The sequence below is a fragment of the Melospiza melodia genome, chromosome 3, assembly GCF_035770615.1.
Source record: "Melospiza melodia melodia isolate bMelMel2 chromosome 3, bMelMel2.pri, whole genome shotgun sequence".
Classification (NCBI taxonomy): domain Eukaryota; kingdom Metazoa; phylum Chordata; class Aves; order Passeriformes; family Passerellidae; genus Melospiza; species Melospiza melodia.
The window spans coordinates 101,093,908-101,121,279 of NC_086196.1; the positions used below are offsets into that span (position 1 = coordinate 101,093,908).

At 43.8% G+C, this 27,372-nt stretch overlaps 1 protein-coding gene across 5 annotated transcripts in view; it reads right to left on the reverse strand.

The window, feature by feature from the left end:
- Positions 1 to 3,687: 3,687 nt before the first annotated feature.
- Positions 3,688 to 27,372, reverse strand: part of MEIS1 (Meis homeobox 1) — a 106,941-nt gene continuing 83,256 nt past the window's right edge. For 3 of the 5 annotated variants that reach the window (XM_063152296.1, XM_063152297.1, XM_063152295.1), the window contains exons 9-12: positions 26,417 to 26,493; positions 9,354 to 9,412; positions 8,052 to 8,141; positions 3,688 to 5,244 (exon numbers count right to left, since the gene is read on the reverse strand). In XM_063152296.1, coding sequence (XP_063008366.1) covers positions 4,961 to 5,244; positions 8,052 to 8,141; positions 9,354 to 9,412; positions 26,417 to 26,493 — 510 coding nt within the window. In that variant the 3' untranslated portion in view covers positions 3,688 to 4,960. Of the gene's footprint in view, positions 5,245 to 7,688; positions 7,785 to 8,051; positions 8,142 to 9,353; positions 9,413 to 26,416; positions 26,494 to 27,372 lie in introns of all 5 variants that reach the window. The other 2 variants (XM_063152300.1, XM_063152299.1) reach the window with 1 other exon arrangement.

A 27,372-nucleotide genomic window follows, 5' to 3' on the forward strand; every position in this document is an offset into this window, starting at 1 on the left:
GGGATTTGGGGACAGAATTCACCGATGGGTTTTTTCCCCAGCCAAATCACATTGTACCCACTTTAATTTTTCCCCTCGCTAGAGCCCTGTTTTTCCCCCCAGTTCCTCTCCCGGACCGGGGGGTCCCCGCAGGACGGCCCCAGGGAGCCGCGCTGGCTCCGCACGCCGGCTGCCGGGGCCGCGCTCCGGGCCGTGCCCGGGACTTGTCTGCCAGGCGGGGAGCGGGGAGCGGGGCCGGGGGCCGGGGGGGCCCCGCCGCCTCCCGCAGCCCCTGACCCCGGCATGCACGGCGCGGTTCCATTGATCATCCCGGCCCGCCACCCCCTCCCTTTATGAGATAATGCAATTACAAACATCAATAAGGAGCTGCGAGGGGAATCATTATGCGGTGACAGTGATAAATGACGGTGCAGAAATAGCATGCTTTTTTTTTTTTTTTTTTTTCCCCCTAACAATCCAGGGGCTTTGGGGGCTGAGCACAGTCACCAAGGTAACAGATGACATCCAAAATGGCACCAAAGGAAAAAAATGAACAGTCTTTCTTTCGCCTTTCACTCTTTTCGCCCTGCTCTTCCAAAAGAGTTAGTTGGGGCTTTGGAAGCAGCTGCCACACAGGCATGCGGGTATTTCCACACGCATTAAAGGGACGGGGAGGGCTTGCTGGCTGTCACACATAAAGCACCAGCCCGGGCCGGGAGCTGAGCAGCCACCTCCAGGAGGCACCGGGAGCTCCCACCCGAGGCGCGATCGCCCCCGCTCCGTTCCACGCACGCCCGGGGACAGCCGCCTCCTCCCGGCCCGCGGGAAACGCCCGTTCCATTTTATATATGACTAGAAATACAAATATATATACGTTATCATCAAGGGCGGCGTAGCAAGGTCAGGGGAGTAGAAAAATATTTTTCCGTTTTCCACGCAGGTTTAGGAAGCACGCAACAAGGCCCCAGTAGCGGGAACTTTACGCGCAACAGCGCCAGGAGTGGAAATATTCACAGCGCGCCGAAAAGTGCCGCTTCTGAGCCCAAAAGCAGCAGCGGCTGCGGGTGGCACGGGCGAGCCGGCAGGGCAGGCACACCCCACGCGAGTCCCTCTGCCGGGAGTGGGACTCGGCCTGCCCCGCTCAGCTTGGCTGGCATTTGCTGTCCCCCCAGAAAAGCCCGCTTGGGGTGAGGGTGCCCGGAGCAGACGCAGGGCAGGCCCCGCGCAGCGGCGCGCTCGGACTCCGCGCTGAGGGCTCTGGCCCCTCTGCAGCCTCTCTGAAAGGGTGCGAGGGAAGAGCGCTGCGCTCGCCTTGCGCGGCAGCGCACGCACCCGGCTCTGCGGGGCACGAAAATAAAAGGGGGACGCGGGAAATCTGGGCCAATATGAAAAAAAGAAAGAAGAAACCCCAACAACATCAACAACAACAAAAACAAACCCAAACCCAAACCAACAAAACAGAGCGTCGCTGAAGGCTGCGCAAACTTTAGTCCGGCAACGCGCAACATCCGCGGCGCTGCGCGGGCGGCCCCGAAGCCCCCGCATTCCCCCCCCCCCGGTCACTCTCCCGAGCCCCCAAGAGATGGCAGTCGAAGACGGCTTTCCTCCTCCTCCTCCTCCTCCTCCTCGTCCTCCTCCTCCTTCTTCTCGTCCTCCTCCTCCTCCTGCTGCTGCTGCTGCTCGGCGGCGGGCAGCGGCAGGACAGCGGGCTGCGAGCCGCGCCCGCTCCCGCACTCCGCCCCCGCGCAGCCCCGCGCAGCCTCCGGGGCCGCGGAGAGCGGCGGAGGCGCAGCCGGGCGGCCCTGCCGGGCCTCTCCGGGCCCCCCCGGTGCGGTGAAAGGAGGGTAGCTAGGAAACAGCGAGCGGCCCGAAAAGGCGGAATTTCCAACGTGTAAAATGTTCTTAACGGAGCCATTGAGAGAGTGCAATAAGGCGTGAGGGGGAACTAATCTTCCCATTTAAATGTTTGTGGCAATTTTATCTAAATGAATTTTAATGCTAAACGAGGGATAATTCCCTATTTGTAACCCGTTTACTTCTCTTTCCTGTGCCTCTGAAGCTGTCTAACATCATGCGATGAACAATAACAATAAAAATACTGTCAAGGCATATTCTTCATTTTGAATGTGTTATAATTACAGCTGATTAAATGTCTTGGGATGTAATAGTGGATTTAATTTGAAATGTGCCCCCCTCAAAAAAAAAAAAAAAAAGGTCCCATGGAGGAAGGTCTGTGCCCCACTTCGCAGCGGCTGCGAGGAGAAGGGACGCGTGTGCCCTCGCCTGCGAGAGGGCGGTTTGTTTTTGTCTTTCAAGAAATCTTTAAAAAAACCAAAAAACCCAAACACATAAAAACAAAACAAACAAAACGAAACAAAACCAAAGAACAAAAGCAAAAAAGCGAGCCCCGTTCATCCACGTTTTGGCAGAAAAATGTCATTACTCCGGCCTCACAAAGAAGGAGCCGGGATGTTCAGCCTCCTTGGCGGTACAGCGGCCCTTTAAAAAAAGGGGGGAAAAGGAGGAGGCAAAAAAAAAAAAAAAAAAAAAAAAAAGGAAGAAAATTTAGTTAAAAAAAAAAAAAAAAAGAGTGGGAGGAAGTCCCAGCCGGGGAGGAGAAGTCCCCCTTTGGTGCTTTGGTGGCCTGCTTCATTCAGAAAGGTCTGCACTGACTGCCTGCACCTCTGGCTGCACCCCTGCCCCCGCCCAGCGCGGGGGTACCGGGGGATGCGCAGAGCGGGGATCCCACGGGGGTCTGCCCTGGGATCTCCCGGGATTCTGCCCTGGGATCCCCCGGGAGTGTACCCTGGGATCCCCCGGGAGTGTACCCTGGGATCCCCCGGGATTTTGCCCTGAGATCCCCCGGGATTCTGTCCTGGGTTCCCCCGGGATTCTGCCCTGGGATCCCCCGGGATTCTGCCCTGGGATCCCCCGGGAGTCGGCCCCGGAATCCCTCGGGATTCTGCCCTGGGATCCCCCGGGATTCTGCCCTGCAGGCCGGGACCCTCCCGCGGGGCGCCGCCTGGCTTGCGAGAGGCTGGGGGGGGGCTGCACTATTTTGCCTTAATTAAGATATTTGTGTCATTTTCCTAGCCCGGGGAATCTCTATTTTTTCTTGTGTCGCTGTGACTTGACTTAAAGCGAAGGAGGTCTCACAGCGTGCACAGGCCGGCTGGAGCTCTCGCACTCGCTGGCTGCGGTGCAGAAAGCACAAATGCGAGAGGAAATTGGTTAATGAGGGTCTGCACTGGCCCTGCTCGCAGAGGTCCAGCAGCACCTCATCCCCTTACAGATATGCATTGCACAGGCAATGTCTGCCAAGTTTTATTTTCCTCTTTCCTCAGTATGCTCAATTCCAGTGAGAAACTCAATAATTTGAACTGTGTATTAGACTATAACTTGGGAGGGAGAGGGGGTAACACTATTTACAAGTTTCTGTCCAATAATGCCCTACGATATTACATTTATTAAAAGGCAACAGTTCCCATCCTGACAATTTACAGTGCAAGTTCCAAGAAAGTTTCTTTGTGCAGCGTAGCATTAGTTTTACATTCTTTAAAAATGACGCTGATATTTAAATAGCAAATGACAGGTAACATCTCCAGAGCCAGCTGAATTTCGTAGATGCTCGGCTCTCAGCCTGGGATAGAATGGCAACAAATACTGCATGGGGACAGGAAACAAATTTTGCAAGCAGTGGAGTCACCATGACAAAAAATAATTTGTTTTTATTTTAGATTCAGATTTCATTACTGCACTCAAACTACTACAACTGGGCTTTGAGTTATTATACAATCCAAACTGTTTCAATCAGAAACTCTAAGACTCAGTGTGCAATGATTATTATTAATAATAATTAGCTCCTTGGTTTCTTGATAGAAAAAGGCTATCAACAAGCATTTGTTTAACCACAACAAAAGTATAATTAGCTTATCCCACTTAGTAAATCTGTATGCATGCCAACTCATACCAAACTGCTACTTTTACAAAAAATTGCAATAATACAGATCATTTTTCCAGTCCTTTTTGCACAAAATTTATTTACAATGTATACATAAATGCTCCATGATGGGACTATGGAAAAAAAAATGCACACATGACCGATGTCTTGCCCAGAAAGAAAGTCAACATATTAAAAATAAATCTTCAGTCCATGTTTTGAGCTGCATAAAACAGGAAGTGATGTACAAGGTGGTGGTTGCTGCATGGGGACAAGGATTGCTCTGATGTGACAATTAGGCTTCAAATACACTGCCTTTCCGTTTCCATGCTTCCTCCTACCAGTCTCCTTAAGACACTGCCTGCAACAGCTGATTAATCATTGTTGATGACTTCAGTTTTTCCCATCCTTCCCGATTTACATCTGTTCAGGCCAATTCAAATATGGTGAGTAAATGAATTAGACATGCAAATTCATGCCCCAGGCTAGAAAGAGAGAGAGGGAAAGAGATGGGGAGAAAGGCAGAGAAAGGGAAGAAAGACGACAGAGGAGGAGGGGGGGGAGAAAGAGTGCGCATGGCTGAAATCCTAGGATAGAAGAAAGATTCTTCTGCCTGACATAGTTATTTTAATGCTCTAAAAATCCTGCAAATAAGCCCTTTCTGTCATTTGCAGGATAAGTGTAAGGCTTCTTTTTTAATGTAAGGAGGCTTCTGGAGGAAGTGAAGAGCTATGGAAACAACACACATAGTGTGGAAAAATTTCACATTTTTTTTAAAAAATCTATAAGAAACAACGTAATATGGATAACAGTATAATAGCATTTTACAATATTTCACTCTTTGTTTTCTTAATGTCTTATATAGGTATTCAGCATGTCCCCAGAAGTTGACTTCAGTTGGTGTTTTCCTGCTTTTCAGGGTCCCTGTGAAGAATTGGAACGTCCCTTGGTCCAAAGTTGACGCCAAGAACTCCATAGTCATTGCAGAAAGACAATGTTTGAAATCTACCATCGCTGCAGACAACGTGTATTTCCCTTAAGCTACTGAGCATGAATGTCCATCACTTGTCCGCTCACTGCTGGCTCGCCGGTATGAAGCATTGTGGGGCTTGATGCTGACATGGGCATTCCAGGGTGGGGTGGTCCTCCATGCATCATCATCGCTGGGTGGTGAGGGTGTCCAGGAATGTAGGTATGCATGGGGGGGCCATGACGCAGCTGAGCAGGATGGGGGGGCATCTGGGGCGGCGTATAGCTTGGCTGTCCCATATTCATACCCATTGGACTACCCCGAGACACATAATCCCCTGGCATACTTTGCAGCCCTGCAGAGGGAGAGAAAGAGGTGGCGGTGAGTGGTGGCACTGGCTGTGCCATCCATGGGGCTGCCAATGCTCCGCTGGGGCACGGCGAGGCCGTGGGCGTGCGAGTGCCGCTGCCGCTGTGCAGCTGGGAGTCTGTGTATGGCTCACAATGACGGCAACAGGAATGGCCCCCGAGCCAAAAAGAACCCCCAAGAACATCCCCTCCCTTCCAAATACAGAGTTTATGGAGACAAAACAGCTTTCTGCTTTTATGGTTAGGAATGTATGTAATGGAGATGTTCCTGATCTGGAAGCTTGCCAGAGGCAGTGCCAGCCTGAAGATGGCTAATGCCACATGGAGGGCTCTCAGGTGGGCTCCATTCCCTATGGCCTTACTCCAGCCACCTGCCTTCGCCTCCCCACTTGTAAAAGCACGCTGGGAATACAAGGCAGAGAATCTGCAGCAGCTAACAAGGGACTTGGGAGAAGCAATGGGTTAAATAGGTGTCAAGGTTTATCAACAGCTATTTATTTAGCTCTTGAGCCTGATCTCTTGGAATCTGTCCCAAATATTTGTGCCATTCAAAGAGATGCAATCCAGCAAGGACATACATCACTGAACAAAGGCCTCATACGAAGCCGAAATTGATAGGATTAGAAAGTATGATTGCTAAATCAAACTTGTATTTTTAGACACATTAAAAATATATACATAATCAATAACAGTTATCAATTATTTCTTTATCCCCCTGATCACCTCTGGCTGCAAAAAAATCAGACTCCCAACTCAGTCAAACCTTTCAGTGGGTTTGGGAGAACAATAAGAAAAAAATTGGACCTAAAACAATAAAACCTCCTGCTTTCTGTGGGCCTCTGCCTTCTGCTTGGATTGCTGTAGCTGATGGGAACTGACAGGTGTATTGTTTCGGAGAGCTATAAGCTCCATAATCATCAAGGGTGAAAGGCATACGCTATTGCTAAGTAGGTTCAATTGGCTTTAGTTCTAAGTAAGAGCGCGCTGTGAATGCGCCGAACACCTTGGAATCAGGTCTCAAGGCTCTAGCAATGAATAGCTGCTTAATCTAGCCTAAAGGAACAGTTTTGAACTAATGAAAATTGCTTATAAAATATACTGTACTCACAGCTCTTTAATCAAAAAAGATGATAATATTTTTTGTAATAACCTATTAATTTAATTGGTCACGAAGCATAAAATACATCATTTAAATTTAATTGACCCAGAAACTAAGAAACAATATTTAAATTAACTAAGCTAGAAATTTTCATGATGAGGTAATAAGGCTATTGCATTCCCAAGCTCAGAGGAATGTTTTCACAGCTAATTGTTAAAACTTAGTTTTGACTTGGGCTCAGAGAAGACTACTATGAAATACACTCGCCCTGGGTAACTTCAAACCCTATGTTAATATAGGCTGGGGGCACAACAAAGATGCTGAAATAACTCTTTAAACTCCAGAAAAAAAGCAAGAGAAACAGAGTAAGGCACCATTTAAACATGGTACCAAGTGTCTTGGTGTTTCAAATCACTTAACTATTAAGAAAAAAACAAAACAAAAACCAAAAATTTATACAATGTATTTTTCCCTCGAAAAAGACAAGAGGGAAAAAAAAAAACTGGGACAGTTTTTCTAGGCTTCCTTTGCAAGGTCTGCCACTGAAGATTGCATTAATGATCTCTATTTTTGTATACTGAATAAGTCAAATCCATTTGTCACACTGCAAGTGATGGCATACTTAATTTGGATATAGTCAATTAGCCTGGGCTAAGCTCCATAGCCTGCTGCGCACACCTCTATTTTGTATTCTCTCTTTTTCCTTTGCCACACGTAATCCCATTATGATGGACAGACAAAGAGAAATAAACTTGAAAAAAAAAAGAAAAAAATCAAAGTTTCATCCATTGCTTTCCAAAATGCAACTAAGTGAAGCTGCTGGGTTTTGCTTGGTTTTTTTTTTCCCTACCCCATGAGAAGTCTCTGTTTGGCTTTTTTGGTGTCTTGCAGGTTAGCGGGAGAAATGTAACTCATGCATCAACTGCGGTTAGACAGATTTATGACACTTTGGGGACATGCTCTTTCCTCTCCCTGTGCTGCTGCAGACCGCTTACATTTTGCAAATCAGTCTGTTGCCAAGACGACGGGCTCCCCCACCTCCCTGGCTGCTCCTTGTTTTGTCATGTGCTCGGGGATGGATAATAGCATCAATGTATGGCGGCGTCGATGTACGGCAGCGTCCATGTACGGCGCGCGCGCGCGGGGGGTTTGGGAGCTTGGAAAGCTTGAGCTGAACCAGAGGGAGAGAAAACCCAAAGGAGCCCAGGCGTAGGATGGATGGATGGAAAGGAAGGAACAAGCATGAGGCTATGGGCAGGGAGAACATAGGGAAATGCAAGAAGACAAATATCCCTCGGACAAAGTGAGAACAAAGACCTCGTTTGTACTTACTTCCCCCTGGCTTTGCCATTGGTTACCTAGGTGAAGGTTACATGTAGTGCCACTGCCCCTCCATGCCCATATTCATGCCCATTCCACTCATAGGTCCTAGAGGGAGATAAAAATCCAAGAAGATGCCAGAAAATGAGCAAAGTCAACAGATAGTGCCAAAAGCCCCTTTCCAAAACACAGCACGGCAGAGGGTCCAGGACCGCTCGAGCAAGGAGACGCCTGGTTTCCAGTGGTGTGGAAGGTAGGCAGAAGACAGGTGAGGCAAGCAGGCAGCGGGGACGGCGGCAGAGGGTGGAGGTGTGTTTACCTGTGGTGGTGTGACCGAGGCCACCCGTGAGTGGGCAATGCTGCCCAGGGGCTTACCTGGCGCTCGGATGCCCATGTGCTGCTGGCCGTCCATCACAAAACCTCCCATCGGCTGCCCATCGGGGTTATAGGGTGTTCCTTGACTTACTGCAAAGGTGCAGAACATTTATTTTTAGCAACAGCCAATATGGTCACCTCTTCTCATGGCATTGGGACACAATCCCCCCACCCATGGGCTATTGATGCCAGCTCTAAAAAGAGGGGAAAACATCTACTGTGCGAATTTAGCTGTTGGACTAACAGGCGTACTTGGTTTTGGCCTGATTTTCTTCTGTAAGTTTGGAAACGAAGTTAGCAAACTGAAATCTTGAGACATGAGGAGCCCCGGCTCCAGCTGCTGCCGCTGCTGACGTCAATGCAAAAACCTGTATAGGAGCTGGATTTTATGGCTGGAATAGTCACACTGAAATCTCAGTGTGTTAAATTACACCCTTGTGCCTTCAAAGGGCAGGACCTGAACACGTCCATGCCAGATATTTATGTCTAATGACAAATAATCAAATGTATTTGAAAAGGAAGTGTGGCCCAAAGGCATCTTGGACAGCGATGCGTTTGGAGAGTTTGGCAGGGAGACTCAGAAAACAAAACCAACTGGGAGTAATGGGCTATGATAATCCTTGATGGTAAATACCCGCAGAGAGCCACGAGACAAGACCCCAGATAGAACCAATGTGTGGAAATGTAAAGTCTTTTAAAAAAATAGAAATAAATACCCCCAAAGTAAACAGCAAATGCTCAGCAATCCCAAAAGAAGAGCCAAGGGACAAAACAACCCTATCCAAGTACCACTACCTGAACTGGTGGTTTTCACTGTACGTTAAAAGCTGGCTTCAGAAGTAAGCTGGCTTGGGTTATTAAAGCACATAAAGCTCTACCTCATTGAACGTCTTTGAACTTTACTGAGTCCCACAAGTGATTCTGACCCCTTTGCCCTTTTGACAGGTAATAAAGTTTACAGCAATTCCACACCAAGCCATGCACCAGGGAGTGGTCACAGGAGCAGAAAGAGCTGGGAAGGAAAACTCCAAACAATGACTAAAAAAATAATAAGAATACTTTGGATCGTGTTCAGAAAGTCTGGTCACGGAACAGAATATTTTACTTTTCCTTTTTGAATTTTCAATGTCTTTCTTTTCCAAAATTGTTAGTCATAATTAAAGAAAGTTGCTTGCATTTTAATTGTCAGTCACTCCCAGCATTCAATGCTCACTTATTTACCAGGTACTGGACCTCCTGGTGAATGGCTAGAGGATGGTTTTTGCCTGTGTGGCTTGAATACAGTTACTGCTGGGGACTTGCCTGCTCGATTGGACTGGTCTATCATGGGCTGAACTATTCTTCTTCTAGCATTAATAAACCTGCAAGAAAAAAGAGGAAAGCAAATGGTTAGGGAAGGGATGTCTTCCACCCATCCCCAAGCCCTCTCGCCTTACTGTGGTGCTCTCCATCAGGCTGCATGGGGATGCAAATACTGCTAAACCTCTAACCCGGATGACCTTTGAGAGCACAACCTTGGGGTTTCCAAGCTGATTTATGTTTGCCTGCTTTTTACCACAGTTGGACACTTCCATTTCATCTTTTCATGGGGGAATTAGCTGAGTTTTCAGGAAACAATGCCAGCAACGCTCTTCTCAATACAGAATGGGGCACCAAAAAAACAAAAATGTGTGAAGCCGGCGAGATGCTCATGAGGGCATCTGCTACCTCCCCCCTCATTAGTGTCATTTCTGCCTTATGTCCTCTGACTTCTTTTTCCAATTTTTTTCTTTATCAAAACCTGTCCCTACCTCTTGCAAACCTAATTCCCTTTTAATGCCCACTATTAAGATAATGAACTGTGATGGCAGAACCCCATCAAATGAGGGAACGTCTGGAGTTTTATCACCACTAAGTCACACTGCTGGGGACTTCAGAGCCATGCATTCCTCCTAGCCATTTCTTGGTGGGCTTTTTCCCCCCTCCCTCTCTTTATGCAAAGTCTGAGGGGGTCAAGGCGAGGTCATAGCTTTACAGTAATTGAATTTATAATCCTGTTTTCTCCAGCTAGGCCTGACCATTTACAGCAAACATCTTGTTAAACTGTAATTACTGGACTACTGAAAATTCCACCCCCCCGAACAACGAAAAGAAGATCTTTGGAAATAACAAAAAAAAAGAAGGTAGAGTCATTTTTAAAAATAGCTATCTGCAGCCCACTCTTTGTGTTTTTGTAGCTCTTTGACTCAGTTAGTCCTGCAATGCTTATTTGGAAATATTCAAAATAATTTGGAGCAAAACAGAAGAAAGGGATAGATCACAAGTACCCCGGTCTCCTCATGGTGCTGAAATCAGGAGGCTGGGAACCTGTCTGGGAACCTGTCTGAATGAAGACCACTTGAAGAATCTCTCTTGAGGTTTCATTCAGCAGATAGTTTACTTAAAATCCATTTGGAAAAAATCTACATTGAGACTTAGTCATGGCAAAGCTACATAACCAGACTTTGTGCTCTTTGTGAGAGAGAAAAAGAATAATAAAAATGTATGCCACAATATTTACTAATAAAGGAAGAAGTGTGAGTGTGGGCTAAATCATAGCACACTTGTAAAATGGAATAGGAAAGTCCACAAGGGAATAGTTGATGCTTGTTTTCATTGCCTTTGCTTGGGGTGGCTTAGCAGGAGCTCTCCTACCACAGAGATAAAGCCACCAAGATCTTTCCATGGGAATCAGCTCTGCCCACCCATTTGCCTTCACTAGAGGGGAGAAGAATAGCAAACCATGCCCCATGCTGTTTCTTTTGCCCTCATCAAAGAGCAGCACAGTGACTTCAGACTCCTCCTATCTCCCATTCCCCACTGACACCCATTACCCAAACTCCTGCAAAAAATAATCAAGATGTTGAGTCTTTATCAAACCTGTCTTGCTGAAACAGGCTCAAAGGCAGCAAACCCAGGAGCCAGTCTGGAAACCTTACACCTGAACTAGGTCATGTTTTGTCAGCAACAGTATTGGATCAATTTTTTCTACACATTTCCAATAAACACCCCCTCTCGACTCCAGCAAACAGTGTTGCAAATCAGTTTATCATTATCTTGTACAAACCATGAAAATTAGAATCATGTGAGCAGAAGGTTAGACTAATTTTCCTTTCTCATTATAAGCACAGGTGTAGCACAAACACCATGTGAAAAAAGTAATTAAAAAAAACCTGCTTTTTTTCCCCCATTAGCTGCCTTAGCTCCATGACCAATTAGAAAATTGTTTAATATCTGTAATCTGCATTTGCAGAAAGCAATTTTCACAGTAACTCTTCGAAGTAAAACAACACCACAAAACCCTAGTGCCTCAGCCATTTCTTTCTGTGAGTCTGGCAAGGGTCTTGCTGTGTTTTCTCCATCCTTCTCTTGCCCCACTGCTAGGACCTGGTAGTGTGGCAGGAGGAGAGAGGTAGCTGTGAGAGTGACTGGTCACTGAAATAACTTTTACCCCAAATAAATGCTGAGCAACATTAGGCACGTACAACCTCAACTTCACGACGTTTTCTTCCTTCTCCTCCAAACTACAAGCACTTTTAAGATGGAGGGGTGCCTCAAAATAATAAACTGCACTATATATAGTATTGTTCATACACTAATATCCTAGAATAAACTATATATCTAGAGTTTACCAATAATGACCCACAAGATGTAAAATATGGTAAAATATAATCTCACCTGTTTGCCCCATGCTATGGTTTGGGACATCTGCTTTAAGAACATTTTACACACAGGTACTTAACAGTTATCTTCTTCCTACGCATTCATGTAAGTATTTTCTATAAGTAGCAATTCTGCCAAACAGCTCAGTGTTTGGATGTCTTTGGGGGGAATTCAGACACAAGAACATTTTCCTTCTGGGCAAAGTAATAAAATGACATTCTTGCTCCTCCCACTAGAAGTCAAACGGAGGTCAGCTCCCCATCCTTGTATCTGTTTAAATAAACTGGTCCAGCTGTTTGTTTCCAGGATGCCCTTTAACCTTCTGTCCCATCCTCCCTGCCTTTGTAACACAACGCTTTACTTTGCATTATAGTAGACTCCAAACCACTGAGCATTTAAAAAAAAAAAAAAAGAAAAAAAATAGAAGTATTCACTTTCAAGTTTCTTCCTGCATCCCAAACCTAGAATTTCTAAGAACCTATCAGATTAAAACAATTAATGTAGCTTGCCTTGAGAGAGCACAATACAGGCTGTGATGTTTATAAAACACATTTGAGAACTTCTTGCAAGCAAAACTGCAAATTAGCCGTTGCTGCAGAAATATATGGGCATGTGGTTAATTTCTTCATACTCTCAGTTTTTTTCTTTGAGAGAACAGCCAGGATCTTTTGATCACTCTTTGAATTTCCAAAGTGCCAGGCTGATTTGAACATCAGCAAAAACAACGGAACAGAAAAGCTAACAGGAATAATCTCCCTTCCCCTTTTGCCAAATGTTCACATTCACCTATCTTAAGAGAAAGAAACTCTAAATCACTCTAATCTTTAAAACTTCAGAGAAATCAGGACCTAAAAAAGGTATTTGCACACTAACTACTACTGAGATGGAGTATTATTAAAATACAATTTAGCGTATAACTTAATGGAGATGTATAGCCTTACTCATGTGAGTAAAGAGCCAATCAGGCTCAAAGGCATGAAGTATTTTTCCCCACACCAGTGGTCTGTGTCAGGGTCTCTTTGCTCTGATGAGGAAGGGGATTTTTTGGTTTGAGTTTTTTGCCTCAAAAGGGTTGGATCAATAGTGGCAACAACAACATAATAATATCCCTCAGTGTACAAGCTGCACTCAGCAAAGTGATGCCTTGGGCTGCCTTTTTTTTTTTCCTTCCTCCTTTTTCTTTTTTAGAGGATTTTTTCTTTTGTTGCTTTGTTTTGTTTTGTAAAGGGAAGGATCTGGCATGGAGAAAACATTTGAACAGTTGGGCAAACACAGAAGTTTGAAGTATTTCTTAATTTTCTCAAGTTAACTTTTCCTTGTTCTTTTCAGACACATGGGATTGCACTTCCTGCCATGTCCCAAAAAGTAAGAAAAACCCAGCAATTCCACCTGCATAGCCCTAAAGGGGAGGAAGAAACCCTATTTTCTCCCATTTGCATTTTACTAGGATGTTTTCTCTTAGGCTCCTCGCCTGGGGTCTGTCTGCAGAGGTCACGGGCACAGTCCCTGGTTGGAGCACGGCTGGTCCCACGGGTGCGCTCCAGCCCCAGCCCCGGGGATGCAGCAATCTGCTTCTGCACTCTGACCTTCAGCTTGGCCGCCCTCGCTGCCACGCACAAGTTTTGTTTCTTCTCAGCAAGAAGCTGCATGGCTAGTGATGACAAAAGACTTATTTTAGTTGGAAATTGGCTACAATAATAGCAGCCAGAGAGCAAGGATTTTCAGAGGGTCACCAAACCCTCCGAAAGGCACAGCTCGCCAAGGCTCAGGTTACAGCCCAAGTGACATTTTCCACACAGATCTGTTCTTTCTCCCTTCCCCTTGTATTTCAGTTCTGTTGAGTGAATAAAACAAGACCTTCCTCTGCTGTCACGAATTTCCAAAGTCACCTTTGCTCAAGAATCGACAGAGTGATTGTGGGGACTTCCAATTTGCAGTCTTTGAATGAAATTTTCCAGGACCAGCTGTCTGAAAAGAGATGCTGAGACTTCGTGGTCTATTGAATTTTTCTCCGTCCCCAGCCCTCCAAAATGAGGAGAGTTTCACACCATTACTGACTTCTGCTACTTGGAGTCACAGGCTGCTCCCTCTCAATATTGTCCCAAAGCGCTGCATGCCAGAAGTCTGTGTTTCACTGGTAGAGCCAAGAAATTCCTGAAAATCTCTCTGCCTCATTTTCTCCTTGAGCTCCTTCTAGCAAACCAGGCGTAAGAAGAATGAGAAAGCCCACATTACCTACAAACCCCAGCGCTAAAATCTCTCATGCCCCTCTGAAGAAAACCAGTATCTCTCTTGACAACAAACAAATCATCATTTTTATAACAGATGCCAAAGTAAACATAGCACTTCAAACTGGCAAATAATTCACTTGTAAAACCAGTTTCACTCTTTTCTGCATAGTGGGATCCTTCATTTATGCAGCAGCAAAACAACATTCTCTATTCAGCACTTAATTCCTCAACGCTTAACAGGTTTATCTCTAATAAAACCAATTTAAATGGAAAGCATGCTATAAACCAAGATTATTACACTTCAGTAACTGCTTTATTCCTTATTTTAACATATTTTCATTTTTTTCTCTGTGTTTGTTTTCCAGAGATTTTTAAAAGAGTCAGTTAAAGAAAAGAAAAAACCCCATATCAACACAGAAATTATTTCACCGAATACTTTTAAATGTTTTAAAAACAGCCTTCAAAATAGCAAGCTGCCGCTGTAATTATGAACAGAAAAAATAACTGCAGACTTTCAAATGGTAATCACATCTCCCCATCCCTAAAATGAGAAATAAATGTTAAAAGAGTGCTTACTGCCGTTATTAGAAAGTTCTGATCCTGAAGTCAGTTAGTGAGCTTAATGACCCGTAACTAGCAGTCATTAGCAATCCATGCTCTCTGTACTCCCTTTATTTGTAAAGAAAAAAAAAATCCAAGACACTCAAAAAACTTTGTTCAATTTAAAGTCAAACCTTATGAAATCATGTTTGGCAACTTTTCTTGGTTTCTCCTCCTCCTCCTCACCAAAGACAGTTCAGGACTGCAATACATCATTTATAACACTAAATGGAGGTAGGGAGGGAAGAGAGTACAAGGGCTGCTCACCGCCCACTCCAGACACGTAATATTGGAATATACTCCAAAGACAGAGAGCCCATCCATCAGGAGCATCAGAGAGGTCTCCTGCAAGCTCTCCTCTTCCTCCCTCCTCTGCTGGCACAGCACCAGTGTCAGGGACTGTATATAGGGCTGAGGGGATTCGCAAGACAATACTGGGGAGTGAATTAAATAAAATACTATGCAAAAACTAGTGATGAAAAACCACTAATTAGCTGACAAATTTGATGTAAAGCACTAATGAAAGCCATGTGTGGTTCTGCAATTTACTTTTTAAAATAGCTTCTGACTTCAAGCATTACTATGTGACCCCACCAATGGATTCATGTTGTGCATTCAGAAAAGTTGCTCTCAAACAGGAGAGTGCTATCAAATCTCTATCCAAACCATGCCTGCTAATGCAGGGAGCATATCGAGGGCAAAAATAGAAAGCAGAGAGATGAGATCAGGTATGTGCTCCTTGTAAGAGAGCTGGCTATGCCCTACATTTTGGCTGGCCCAGCACGCACCAGCTCCACCTTTGGCCACCTCCCCTTCTCCCAAGCCCTTCAGCAGGGGAGCTTGGCAACTGTTCCAGTGCCTCACCACCCTCGCAGGGAAGAATTTCTCCCTCATTTCTAAAGTAACCCCACCCCCTTTCGATTTAAAACCCCTCCCCAGCGCCGTGGGACAAAACACAGACATGGTGATTGCCTTGGGGCAGCAGTGACCCTGGGGGTGGCCTGTCCTCTGGACGCAGAAGGGATGTTTGGTGGCTTTCTATTGAGGTGGGACACAAGCTCCTGGCCCTGCTTCTCCCTTGGCCCAAAAGTTCCCTTAGCTCCATCTCTCTGCAGAGCTTCTTGAGAAGTCTTCCTAGGAGACAGCTCGGCAGCAAACAATTCCGGTTTGCAAAATTTTGCCTGTTCTCCAGCAGGATGGAGCTGAGGCCTATTTCTATTTATTTGGCTAGTTCTGAATGAAAATTATGGAAGGGACTTGCTGGGGAGGAGTGAAGAGCAATTGTGCCTGGGGAAGGGATTCCTGGAGATATGTCTTCCTGCTCTGCCCATCTCCTGTGCTCTTCTACATCACAGGTGAGCTGCTGTTAGCCTTTCTGGTATGCTCTCCTTCTCCTCCTCCTCCTAAAAAAGCTTAGCCAACGTGGAACATTTCCAGTGAAAATCCAGATCCAGTATCCAGGCATCTCCCCGACGATGCCAGGGAGTCAGAACAGTGTTGCAGGTCTTGGCTGCACTGGGGAGAACTCTCAGCAACCTCATTCCCTGACACCACAATTCCCTCGGGGTGCAAAGCAGATGTAAACTCGCCCTCAGCAGCCAGATGATGTAAGGGGAAATCTTTACATGGCAAAGCGCCAGCAGAGCTGACCTCCCATCTCTTCCCTGCTCCTAAATCCCAGCGCAGCTGTACTTTGCTGATCTCCATGTGCCACAATTAGCCTTTAAGGAATATGGCAAGGATTCATGTAGTAGAGCGACACTAAGGCTGCTCTAACTCAGCACTGGCCCTCACAGAGTGGTTGGGTAGACAACATGCTGGCAGACAAAATTCTGACTCCCACAAAAACACTTGTAACAGAGGGTGTGCAGGCTCTCTGAGAGCTCTGAGAGCAGTCAAGGCTGAGATGCACATCTCCCAGCTCTGCGTTTTTGCACAGCTCCAAGAAGGGTCTGAACATCAACTTCCCATCTGATCCTTCAGGAGAGCTCCTCTGGACTCTGCAACTTGGGTCCTGATCTGGTGCACACCAGCAGTGCAACCCAGCAGCTTTTCTTCAGCAGATCACATCAAATCAGCAAACCAGGCCCCATTTGATGGCAGGGATTTAGCTGGGAATGGGTGAGAGCTGATAGTAAAATACTGGCTATTTCTTTGAGAACATTTCTCCCTATTTCAGCAGTTTAATGTCCTCTGTCTACTCAGCATAACCTCTGTTTTAGTGGAATGTAGAGTTTTGAGAAGCGCCTGCATGATCTCTGAGCTTTCTCATGCCATACAAGTGTTCTAAACACAGGGGGTCCTCCTTGAGGTTCAAGGCTTTTCCATACATCAGATGGTGAGCTTTGTCCAAACAGCTTTTCCCTGTTCCCTCCCTGTCCACCCCACATACAGCATGGGAGTTAGAAGCTGTGCCTTGTCCTCCAGCCTGAGCAAAAGAAGAGAGGCTGCTCCCACATCTGGCTGCTGGTTTAAACATGTTCCCACTCACTGAAGGGTGTGAGAAAGGACCTGTCTATGCTCCTGAATGAATTCCTTCATCCTGCTCATCCCCAAAAGGCAATGAAGGAGTATGGAGTAACTCCACACCCAGTCACCCCACACCAGCTCCTGCAGCCTGCAGGAAAAGGAGAAGCAAAGCCCAGGGTGGCCAAACCCAAACTCTTGACAAGTGTCTTTGGGAGAAAACACTCTCAGGACCCCTAAAGAGAAAATATACGGGACCAGTGTTTTGCACGTGAAATAAGCTTTGACATCATTCTGGTCTGTACCCCAAGACACTGGTTTGGGGTGTTGAGGGAAGCTTTATTCCTGTGGTTGTGTCTTCCCCACCACAATCAAGACAACAAATACAGGCACATTGATGTATTTTGTGTGATGTGGGCACCTGAAAAACTAGTTTGAATTCTTTTTTCCTTTTTTTCTCTTCCCAGAAACCACAAAAGATACAGCTCTGAGTCACAGCCAACCTGAAAAACAACCCCATACTTCTGAACAAACTCTCTGTGCCCCAAGACATCCCACTTCAAAACATTGTTTTCTAACCACTACTAATAGCCTACTTTGTAATCTACTTTATCTAAACATAATTTCCCATTAAGTGAAGTGATTCATTTTGCTTCTAATCCTACTACTGACAGCATTATATTCAGGGCAGAAGAAAAGACACCCTCTGAAAACAACACCAACAAAACACACACAGAGAAGTCAGAGGAATGTTGAAGATTGAAAGAATTTGTGAGACAGGGGACAGACAAAGCTTAGGGATCAGCCCCCAGATGGTACAAACCACCTTTATAAGCCAGGTGGGAAGTCAGACATCTCTGGAATAAATCTGAATTCCAAAGCAGCTGTTGGTATTGAGCTGTATCCCTAGCCAAAAAAGACACAAGGACTACAGTGCCTGGGCAAGGGGAACAAAATAATCCATGAAACTGTTACATGACCTAGATTTCATTGAACAACTGTGAAAGCAATGTTTTTTCAGAATCTCCTGCCATTTCTTTTATTTTTGAAAAGTCAAAGAAAAGGTAGCCAACCATGCATCACTTACACCAAAATCATTCCAGGGTAGGCAGGGCAAAACACACACCCTCAAAAGCACATCCTCACCCTGCCCCTCTGGCTGTGTCTCATTTTCGATAAGAGAAAATTGATTTAACCAAGAAAAAAGGCAACATTTGCCCCATTTTTACTATTTCAGGCTGAGCTTTCAACCAGGCAGTTTGTTTCACACAGGTGCAGCCTGGAGCAAGCTCTGATTTAAGTGCGAGAGGGTCTCTGAGGGCACCTTTCTCCACATGCTGCTGTTTCAGTTTGTGATGGTTAATCACTCTACACCAATCTCAGCAACTGTTGACACAAAATAGGTGGAGATCAGGTCTGTGCAAGCACAAAATACCAGAAAGGCAAACTATATGTAAACACTCTTCAGATAGCTATGACAAAAATAGACCAAAGCCTGACTTGCAAAGCAATGACAAGCCATTACTCTCCCCTTCTGTCTTTCTTTTTTTTCATATATTGAGGGCATGTAATTTTTTTAAATACATATAACAAGGATATTCCTTGCACTAAAAAGAAACCAAGACCTGAGAACTGTATTTAGAAAGACAGTGCAAAGCACTCCCCTTACTTCCAATGCAGCATTTCGGCAACACAATAGTGTCCTGAATGGGTGCTTTTATAAAGCCAAACTCTTGTTTTGAGATGGTGCACACTTGAATCTCAGTATTTTTAAATATAAGGAAGCAAAGCATTCCAATCCCTACCCTGATCCTGAAGAGCAAAGCTAGAGCAGGAGAGGAGAAAAGAGCAAGAGGAAAATGTTTGCACGGGTGCTGCTCCATCTTATTTCTCTGGCACCTGACATCACATTTGTTACAGCACATTAATGCACCAACTAAAAAAAAGTTTGTTGAGTATGAGACCACCCCAGAAGAGAGAAAAGAGGTTTTTTCTTGGTTGCATATTAACCTTTTGCTAGTCAGGACTATTGGCAGGTAAACTCCGTTTGCACTGTCTGATGCTCTGCAGTGGGAACCAATGTTACTTCCTCTCAAAAAAGTATCTACGTGACTAAAATAATACCAGCTTTTGAGGTTTATTTTGCTCAGTGCCCCGGGTGTCACTAATTAGCTCATCACTGTTAGCTTGGGCCAAATGATTTCACATTTTCTTTTGAAATAAATGGTGTTTCCTTTGCTGTTTTTTCCCCAGTCTGAATCCAGGGGCTGTCAAACCGACACATCTGGACTGAACAAGAAACCCAGGTCTCCATCTCTTAGGTCTCCCTCTTCTCCTCCACCTGAAGTCCTGGAGGCCAAGGGGAGCATTTCCCCAAGAAAACTCTTTACTCACCTCCTCTGGGCACCTTTGGAAAACACCTATGGCGAAACTCTACCACTGCTTCTTGAATTGACTCACCAAACCCAAACCCCACACATTTGAACCACTGTGCTGTATTTTAAAATGGCTTTACTGAACTAAAAAAGGAAATTCCAGCCTAAAATCCAGTGATCCGACAGTACCTGATGGCTTTACATTCACAGCTCTTCCCCCTGTAAGCTATTTGCTCAGCTTTTCTAATAATACCTTGACTGCCTGGCAGCTCTCCAGGGCTGTCTAAGGCAATATGCAAGCTAAACACTATTTTTTCATCTGATTTCAATATTTTCTTATGAGTAACTATACAGGATTTTACCTAGTGAGTATTCCTGATTGCTGTAATTTAAGAACAGAGAAATAGACTACAGATGTAATATTATTATTACAATTGGCATTCAAGGTGAAAGGCACAACAATTAGCTAAGACTTAGTGAAAACATAAATGCAAAAATCTGCTTGAAAAATCCAGCACATGGTACATTTAGAACAGCTAATTTACCTCACACATTCTGAACTGCTCAAATGATGTAACAATTCACCCAGCAAGATACTTTTACAAATAGTTTTCTTGGTGTTTTGAGGGGGTTTTCTTGGAGGGGGATGATTTTCATTCTGCAAACACCTACTGTCTTATTCTCTAGAATATAAAACAATATTTATTTGTCAAACCCAAAATATATACTCTTTCTTATTCCTATTTTTTCCTGCTTTTGCATGCATTCCCATTAACAAAACAGTGTTTAAATAACAACTGTATACATATTCTAGAATAACATAGAGGAGAAAAGTAAATTTTCTCCAAAATCTGATGGTTAAGTTCATATTGCTGAAGTTGAGAGGATAATTTGTGAATGTTTTAACATTTACAAGTAAATAAGTACTTGTATTTACTATATCTGATTACTGAGAAAAGTATTTGTTATGTTCTTACACAGATTGAAATTGCATCTTGACCTTTTCTCATTTAATCTGTTTACTGCAACAAAAGCAGTAATAGATACATCTGAAAATAAGCAGATATTTTATTCTCCAAGGACTAAAAATCCCTGCATGCGATGTGCTTGGCAAACTGTTTATTGTAGTCTACAATTTGGTGGGCAACAGGGGTGAAAATCTAACCCGGCATATAGGACCAGCACCTGCTTTTGCTATGCTCCCTCCCTGCTGGCCTCCTCCCCCACTTACACCCTAAAAATAGTGCTTAAGTGGGACTAAAGTGGTGCACTGGTCATGTGCTGGCCTTTTGCTCAGGGTGAATATCACCCTCAGTGAAGGATTTGAGCAAAGATGATGTCGATGCTAAATGCCCAGCTCCAGGAAGGAGCTGTTCTGTCCCCTCCAAGGGTCTGGAATGGGGCTGAACACATGGGAAACACCAGACAACAGTATCAGTTGGATTTGGGGGTGTTTGGGTGTGCTTCAGATGCACCAAATCCTTGGCATGCCATGATATGAAAACCACAGAGGGAAAAGAGGGGCCTGGGACTGTTTCCCAAAAGGCAGAGAGTTGTGAGGCCATTCCTCTTTCCCCTGCCCCTCTGTGGAGGGGCAGGCAGGGGCTTTCTGCATCTTCCCCATCTGCACCTCTCCATCTGCACCTCCCAATCTGCATTCCCCCATCTGCTCCATCCCTAACCCCACCATCTGCAAGCCAGGACGAGCAGATGGAAAGGACACCCTTCCCAGTGGTGTTCTCCATTCAGGCGTGGTTCTGGGGAGCTCTTCCCCGTGAGAAGTGCAGAATCCTCCTGTCCCCACCACACCACTCTGCCTGCCCATGCCATGGCAAAGCATTTCCTACCTTGCCCCAGGCAACTGCTGCAGCAAAGCTCTACCACTAGTCTTACCCAGAAGCAAAGAAATGGAGGCAGAAGGAAATTTACTGCTGTGAGGGGACAAAAAGAGTAATAAATTATTTCTGTTTCTATGCTCGGAGCTGGCTGTGCTAAATAAAGTAAGGTGGTCAGCTCTTTCTATCCCAAGTCCATCTCTAATTTTCCACACTCATCTTTGGGCTGGTCCTGGAGCCTTTTTGAAATGTCATTCTTACAGGGTTTCAGTAAAATCCACTTCATCTGACTCCAAGAATAACATTAGGGAAAATTTTTTGATCACATTATTTGATACTTTTTTCTGATATATTTGGTTGGGGCTTGTTCTGAGTTTTTTTGCAAGTCTAGGAAATTATATACAAAAATGACATTTACAGAAGCCAAGAATACAAAATCAAGAACTCAAGAGTTAGGACACCATATTACTAGACTTACTTGCACCCTAGGCTTTAATGTATTTCATCACAGTTCAGTTACCAGCTCATGTTACCACTTTTGATAGGGCTTAAAGCCTCAAGGATCCCAATGACAATTATGTCTGTTATAAGAACAGGCCAGGGCATTATAAAATAAAAAAAATCTATCTCTACAGGTAATAATCTTTGACAAAGTTGAATGACTCAGGCAGGAAGAAAAGGCAAGCCAGTCCTGGTTCATACAGCCAAATACTGCACCAGAGAAGAGGGTTCAGCTCTGCTGCTTCCTTGGACTGATTGAGAGCTACTGAGTAAATCATTGAACACAAAACTTTCACTGTAAATTACTGATTTCTCACTTCTCCATACACAACAGTGGGCGCTGGTAATGTAAGACACCAAGGCACTCAAAACTTGGAGTTTCCATGAAACATGAAGTTTCAATGATTGTCAGACCCTAAATGAGAACAAATTGCTATAATTCTGAGTCACCTCACAGTCCCAGAACAGCCCAAAATTAGTGACCTGGACTTCTATGAGCCTCACTTCTTCCCCTGTGAACCAGGACAACATTTTTCTTTCTCTTTGCAGGGTAACTGTAAAAATACCATGCAGACCCACAACCTTGTATGCATGTATAGGCACATGGAGGTCAGGGAAAGACTTGGGTATTACAGCAGTAAGTGAGTGCCACAGGAAAGCCCAGCAGTAATTATTAATTCCATCTTCAAGCACGGTTTGAATACAGCTCAACAAATGAAGCACGGAAGAATGAGGGCAAGATAAAATATTGACTAGCTGCTCCAGCATTGTCTGGGCTGTGCCCTAGATAGCACAAGGGTACTTGGAAAAAGCAGAATGGAAACACCTAATAAAGGCTGGACCTTTAAGGATTTGAATTTCAATTTTTTTTTTATCATTTTAATGCAGTTGGATGCAATATTATTTAGAGACACAATCACATTAAGACATGCACATATAGGGAGGTTATATAGGCACATTATTCTACAAGTATACAAACATCTTATCTGTGTGCACCAAGACTTTTCTAAAACATAAACAAGCATCTGACATCTAATGCAGCCCTTGATTAGAATTGCTCTCTCTTCTTCATAGACTACCACCAGTAATTATTTACCATTAGCTCTTAATGGGAAGGGATTCAGCTGGGATGTAGTAAACAAGAAAACCATATAGATTGTTCAATATAGCCTGACTGGCTCTCAGCTGAGCTAAGAAGTGACTGGATCACAGCTGGATATTTCAATTCATTGTTTTTATCACCTGGGAAAAGCACCTAATTAACCTGTACCTGTTCAGGTCTGCACCATGTCCATACAGGCATCATACAAGTGCCCCTTCTTGCTCACGTTACTGTGCTTGGAACGCTAAACTGCTGTGGGGTTAAACAACAGATATGATAGAGACCTAAATGATTCATTTCGACTACTGGCATTTGAACTCTGCTATCTTCCTACCTTCCACAGATTTATTTTTATTTTGCAGCAGGGTAAGGGCTCCCTCTTCCCACAACAGAAACATCTGACTGAGGAAAAAAGATGGTCCTAGAAGGCAACGCTGGTGATTCACAAGTAAAGTTGTCATGTGGGGGAAAAAAAGGGAAAAATCCTCTGTGTGGATTATTTAATTGCTTAAAAAAATAAAATAACCCAATAAAAAGGGTCATGGTAAAAGGACTGTGGTATTTTTAAAGACATGTGCCCTTTCATGGATATATTTTCTGGCACATCTCACATCATCTACCCATTCCTGTGACTCCTCCACATCAACAGGGGTTATGTGCATCAGCCTGGGGAGCCCCAGCACCAGGGCAGTCCATATGTGAAAGTCAACATTTCATTACGGCACAAAACTGAAGCATGCAACCAGCACATACTGAAAAGGCATTCAAAATATGACAAAAAATTGTTTAAATGCTTTCAGTCTCCAGAAAACAAATGCTCTCTTCACTGACTGGTCTGTGGCAAACTTCTAATTCCAGCCAGAAAATCCAGCATTCTCAGTCCGGGCTAACGACCATGCTACCAGACATGAGTTTATGTTTTTCATGCACATTTCATGTATTCCCACATGCTGTGTTGCTGCCAATAATTTATGACTGATCTGCACCCAGCCTGCCCTTCAGCATTCTATTTAATCTCTGCAACAGTGATTTACAATGACTCATCATTAATACAAAAATGTACATGTGTGTTAACAAGTTTGGAAGAATCTAAGGAAGAAGGCAAATTTTTTTTTTGTGAGTTCTGGCTGAATGACTTATGAGCCTGCCTAAGAAGGGCAAAACTAACCAGAAATTATATGTTAGCTCTTCCCTGCAGCAAAACATTTAGGTAGGAAGAGTTTCTTGTGCACATTGCTTTAGAAGAAAAGGGATCCAGGAAAATGTTTGAGAAGGTTGCTCCATAGCCCCCAGGATCTGAGAGGGGATGAGTAGCTCTCTGGTCACCTCATGGCTGGGTATTCCCCGTGCAACCTGCACACTCAGCAACAGCTTCACAGTCTCCTTGTTCCTTTGCATCCATTACAAAAAGCAGGGGCTGCACTGCCATATTTTGGCATTTCTGCCCACCACCTGTGATTTAAGAAAGCCCCACTGCCTCTATAGCGTTAAATTGTTGTGCCTCAGGAGAGAGAAGGAGAATTGTCTCAATAATTTATACAATTGTAGCACCACAGCAGCATTACAGAAATAGCTCAAGTAGGGGAAGTCTGCCCTACATCCACAAGAGTTGTATTTTGACCTCTTTTTTTTTTTTTCTTTGCACATAAGGAACTTATAAGAACACACCTGACACAAAGTCAAAGTAAAAAGTCCTCATATTTGAAGAGAGACTGGTACTGAAAAACACCCTGAAAAAAAACTGAAAGAAAACCTACTGAAGGTCACTCTGGAGAAATTCCACCACCTTTAGTTGAATCCTTCCTATGTTCATCATCTTGAAAGATTTCTTTTGATGGGCCATCCCAAACTGACACATTTGTCCATGTTGAATCCTGTACTCCCAGACCCTGCAGGAGCAGCACACCTGTTCTCCATCCCATCATTAAACAAGACCCTGATGAGTACCCACAGCTTCTCAGTGGCCCAAAGCACCCACTGAGACTGAAACTGAAGGACAACCCTACAAACTAGGGTAACACCTGGATAGAGGCTGGAAAATGTAAAGTTGAAGTAAACACTAATTTCTTCTGGCTGAGCCAAAATACTGTGGGTTGCACTACCTTGTAACACGTAAATTTTATGTTTTATGCCTTTTATTCCTCCATTTTAAATTAAGTATGTTTGAAACACACTTCATATACACTAAGTATTTGGTATTTTCCTTTATTCAGCATCTTAAAGGGCTTCAAAAAATTGATCTCCCAGGGCTGCTGTGGGGTCACAGAAATTGATAACCCTTACAAGCTATGCTTATGTGAGCCCGCCTGCGTCTCCCAGATAGTGCACTTTGTAAATTAATCCTCCAAAGGCAAATATATTGTAAGTAGCTTGTTATCTCTAAAGTACTAAATTGAAGAATACATGGGATTATATTGACAGAAATTACATTTTCTGTAATGGGGTTTAATATATCTGAAATCTCTCCCATAGGCTCCTACGCTCTCTAAGAGAGGAGGGTTTGTTAATGTAGGTGCAATGGACATCAAGACCAAATTTATTCACTAAAATGGATTAGGCCATGTAATCAGAGCTTCAGTAATATTAATCTCTGACACTTATTGAACAGGAAAAAAAAAACCCAACCAACTTTTGTCTGCAAACTGGCATTCCTCCCTCGCTTTTCCCCAGCAGGCTTGCTGTTCGCCTTGACCATTTTCTGGGTATTACTTCAAAGAGGATAAGGTTTCCCATCATAAACACTAATCTAAATATATTAGGACAATTAATTAGATACACTTAGTTTTACAAGGTATTAGATTGCAGTACACTTCAAGTATGACACTTGTTCTGGGATAGTGGGAGGAACCCACATTTTGATGCAGTATCAAAGGGTAATAAATCAAACTTTTTTTAAAAGAGGTTTGCTGCCGCATGATCTCGGGTAATTTCCACTGGTTGCTTTCACCACACCCTGAGCAGTTAGCAACCCAAAATCCACTGCAGAACAAGCACAGATCCCGACTTCCTTCAAATGAATCACAACTATAACAGAGCAGGGCTCCACCAACCCTTAGCTGGAACAAATAAATAAAGTTGCTCCACACTGTACTTCGGCAGCAAAGAACCAGATTGTCCTCAAAGTTTATTCATAAACTGGATTTTGAAAAGAAACTGATAAAGAGATTCAAGGGTGTCAGTCAAAATGAAAAACCTCTCTAACTACACTATAAAAATCATGACAGCAACCCCAAATAACAATATGCTCAGCAGAAATGGGACCAATTGTCCCTGTTTTGCCCCTGACATCTCAACCTCTTCCAAGACCAATGTCCTGAAAATGGATATGCCTTCCTATTGAAGAACAGATAAACTCAGCCAGAAAAAGGACTGGTATCAGATATGAATACACTGAGATCTACCCAAATGATGGGAAAATAAAATACAGTAGCAAACCTCATACCCTCTACACCTGAAACCACTCACGTGGTTATATCCCTTTTGTATCAATAAACTTCTGGGGAGGGAAACAACAAGGGCAAGATGTGTCCCCAAAGGAATAGCCAGATAGAAACACTAAGGAAAAATTACTTACCAATTGTTCACTTGAAGTATAGTGAGCCCTGTGTCTTGTGCCAACTGCTTTTTCTGCTCTTCTGAAGGGTAAGGGTGCTATAAGACACCAAAATAAATACAAACATTTAAAACAATGTGCTTTTTTTTGCCTACCTTTTATTTTAAATTAAAAAAAATACAAACCAAGCCAAACCAAAACAGAAGCGTGACATCTATTATTGAAAGGTGAAAATGCTGAGGTGTGTCACTCTTTTATAATTATTAATGGGCTACTACATCACTTAATTAATGGCAGTAAAAGACAAGCTAATTATAAAGATTAGTGAAGTGGAGAAACAACTGCTTAGGATACTGACAGTACCTTGATACTTGAGAAGGATATTTGTTGCATTAGCTGAAAAATTTTTGTACTTGTCTCAAATGACCGATTAGAGTAAAATAATCTATTTTTTTCTCTTTTCTCTGTTTTCAACTGAACAACAAAGAATGTGATAAAGAGCTTCTCTGTAAAACTAAAACACACTGATGTTTTCTGAGATAGTGAAGGCAAAACTTGCCAGTGTCCCAAAATAATTTGCAAATAAGATCAGCATCCTGAACATAAACAAATGCCTGTGTTTTGAACACAGGCCAATGCAAGGTCAACAATCAGCACATTTTTGCCTGACATTAGCATAGCTGTGCTGAGCTAATCCTAAGAGACAGAAAATAAATACTCCTTTAATTGAAGATAATGTTATAATTCAATCATAAGTTTCTTGTGAGAACTTGATTTGCTTTCTCAGAAAATTCGCTTCTGCATGAATACAGATTGCTTAATAAATCAACAGCAAAAACCACAACTAAGTCTGAAATGTAGAAATATCATTTCTGTCCTTTCCATCTATGCAAAACTGTCACTGCCACAAAAGAGAATGGCCAAATACTGCAAATGTAACAGTTTCAAGGAGAAGCCCTGTTTCAAGGAACTGGTTC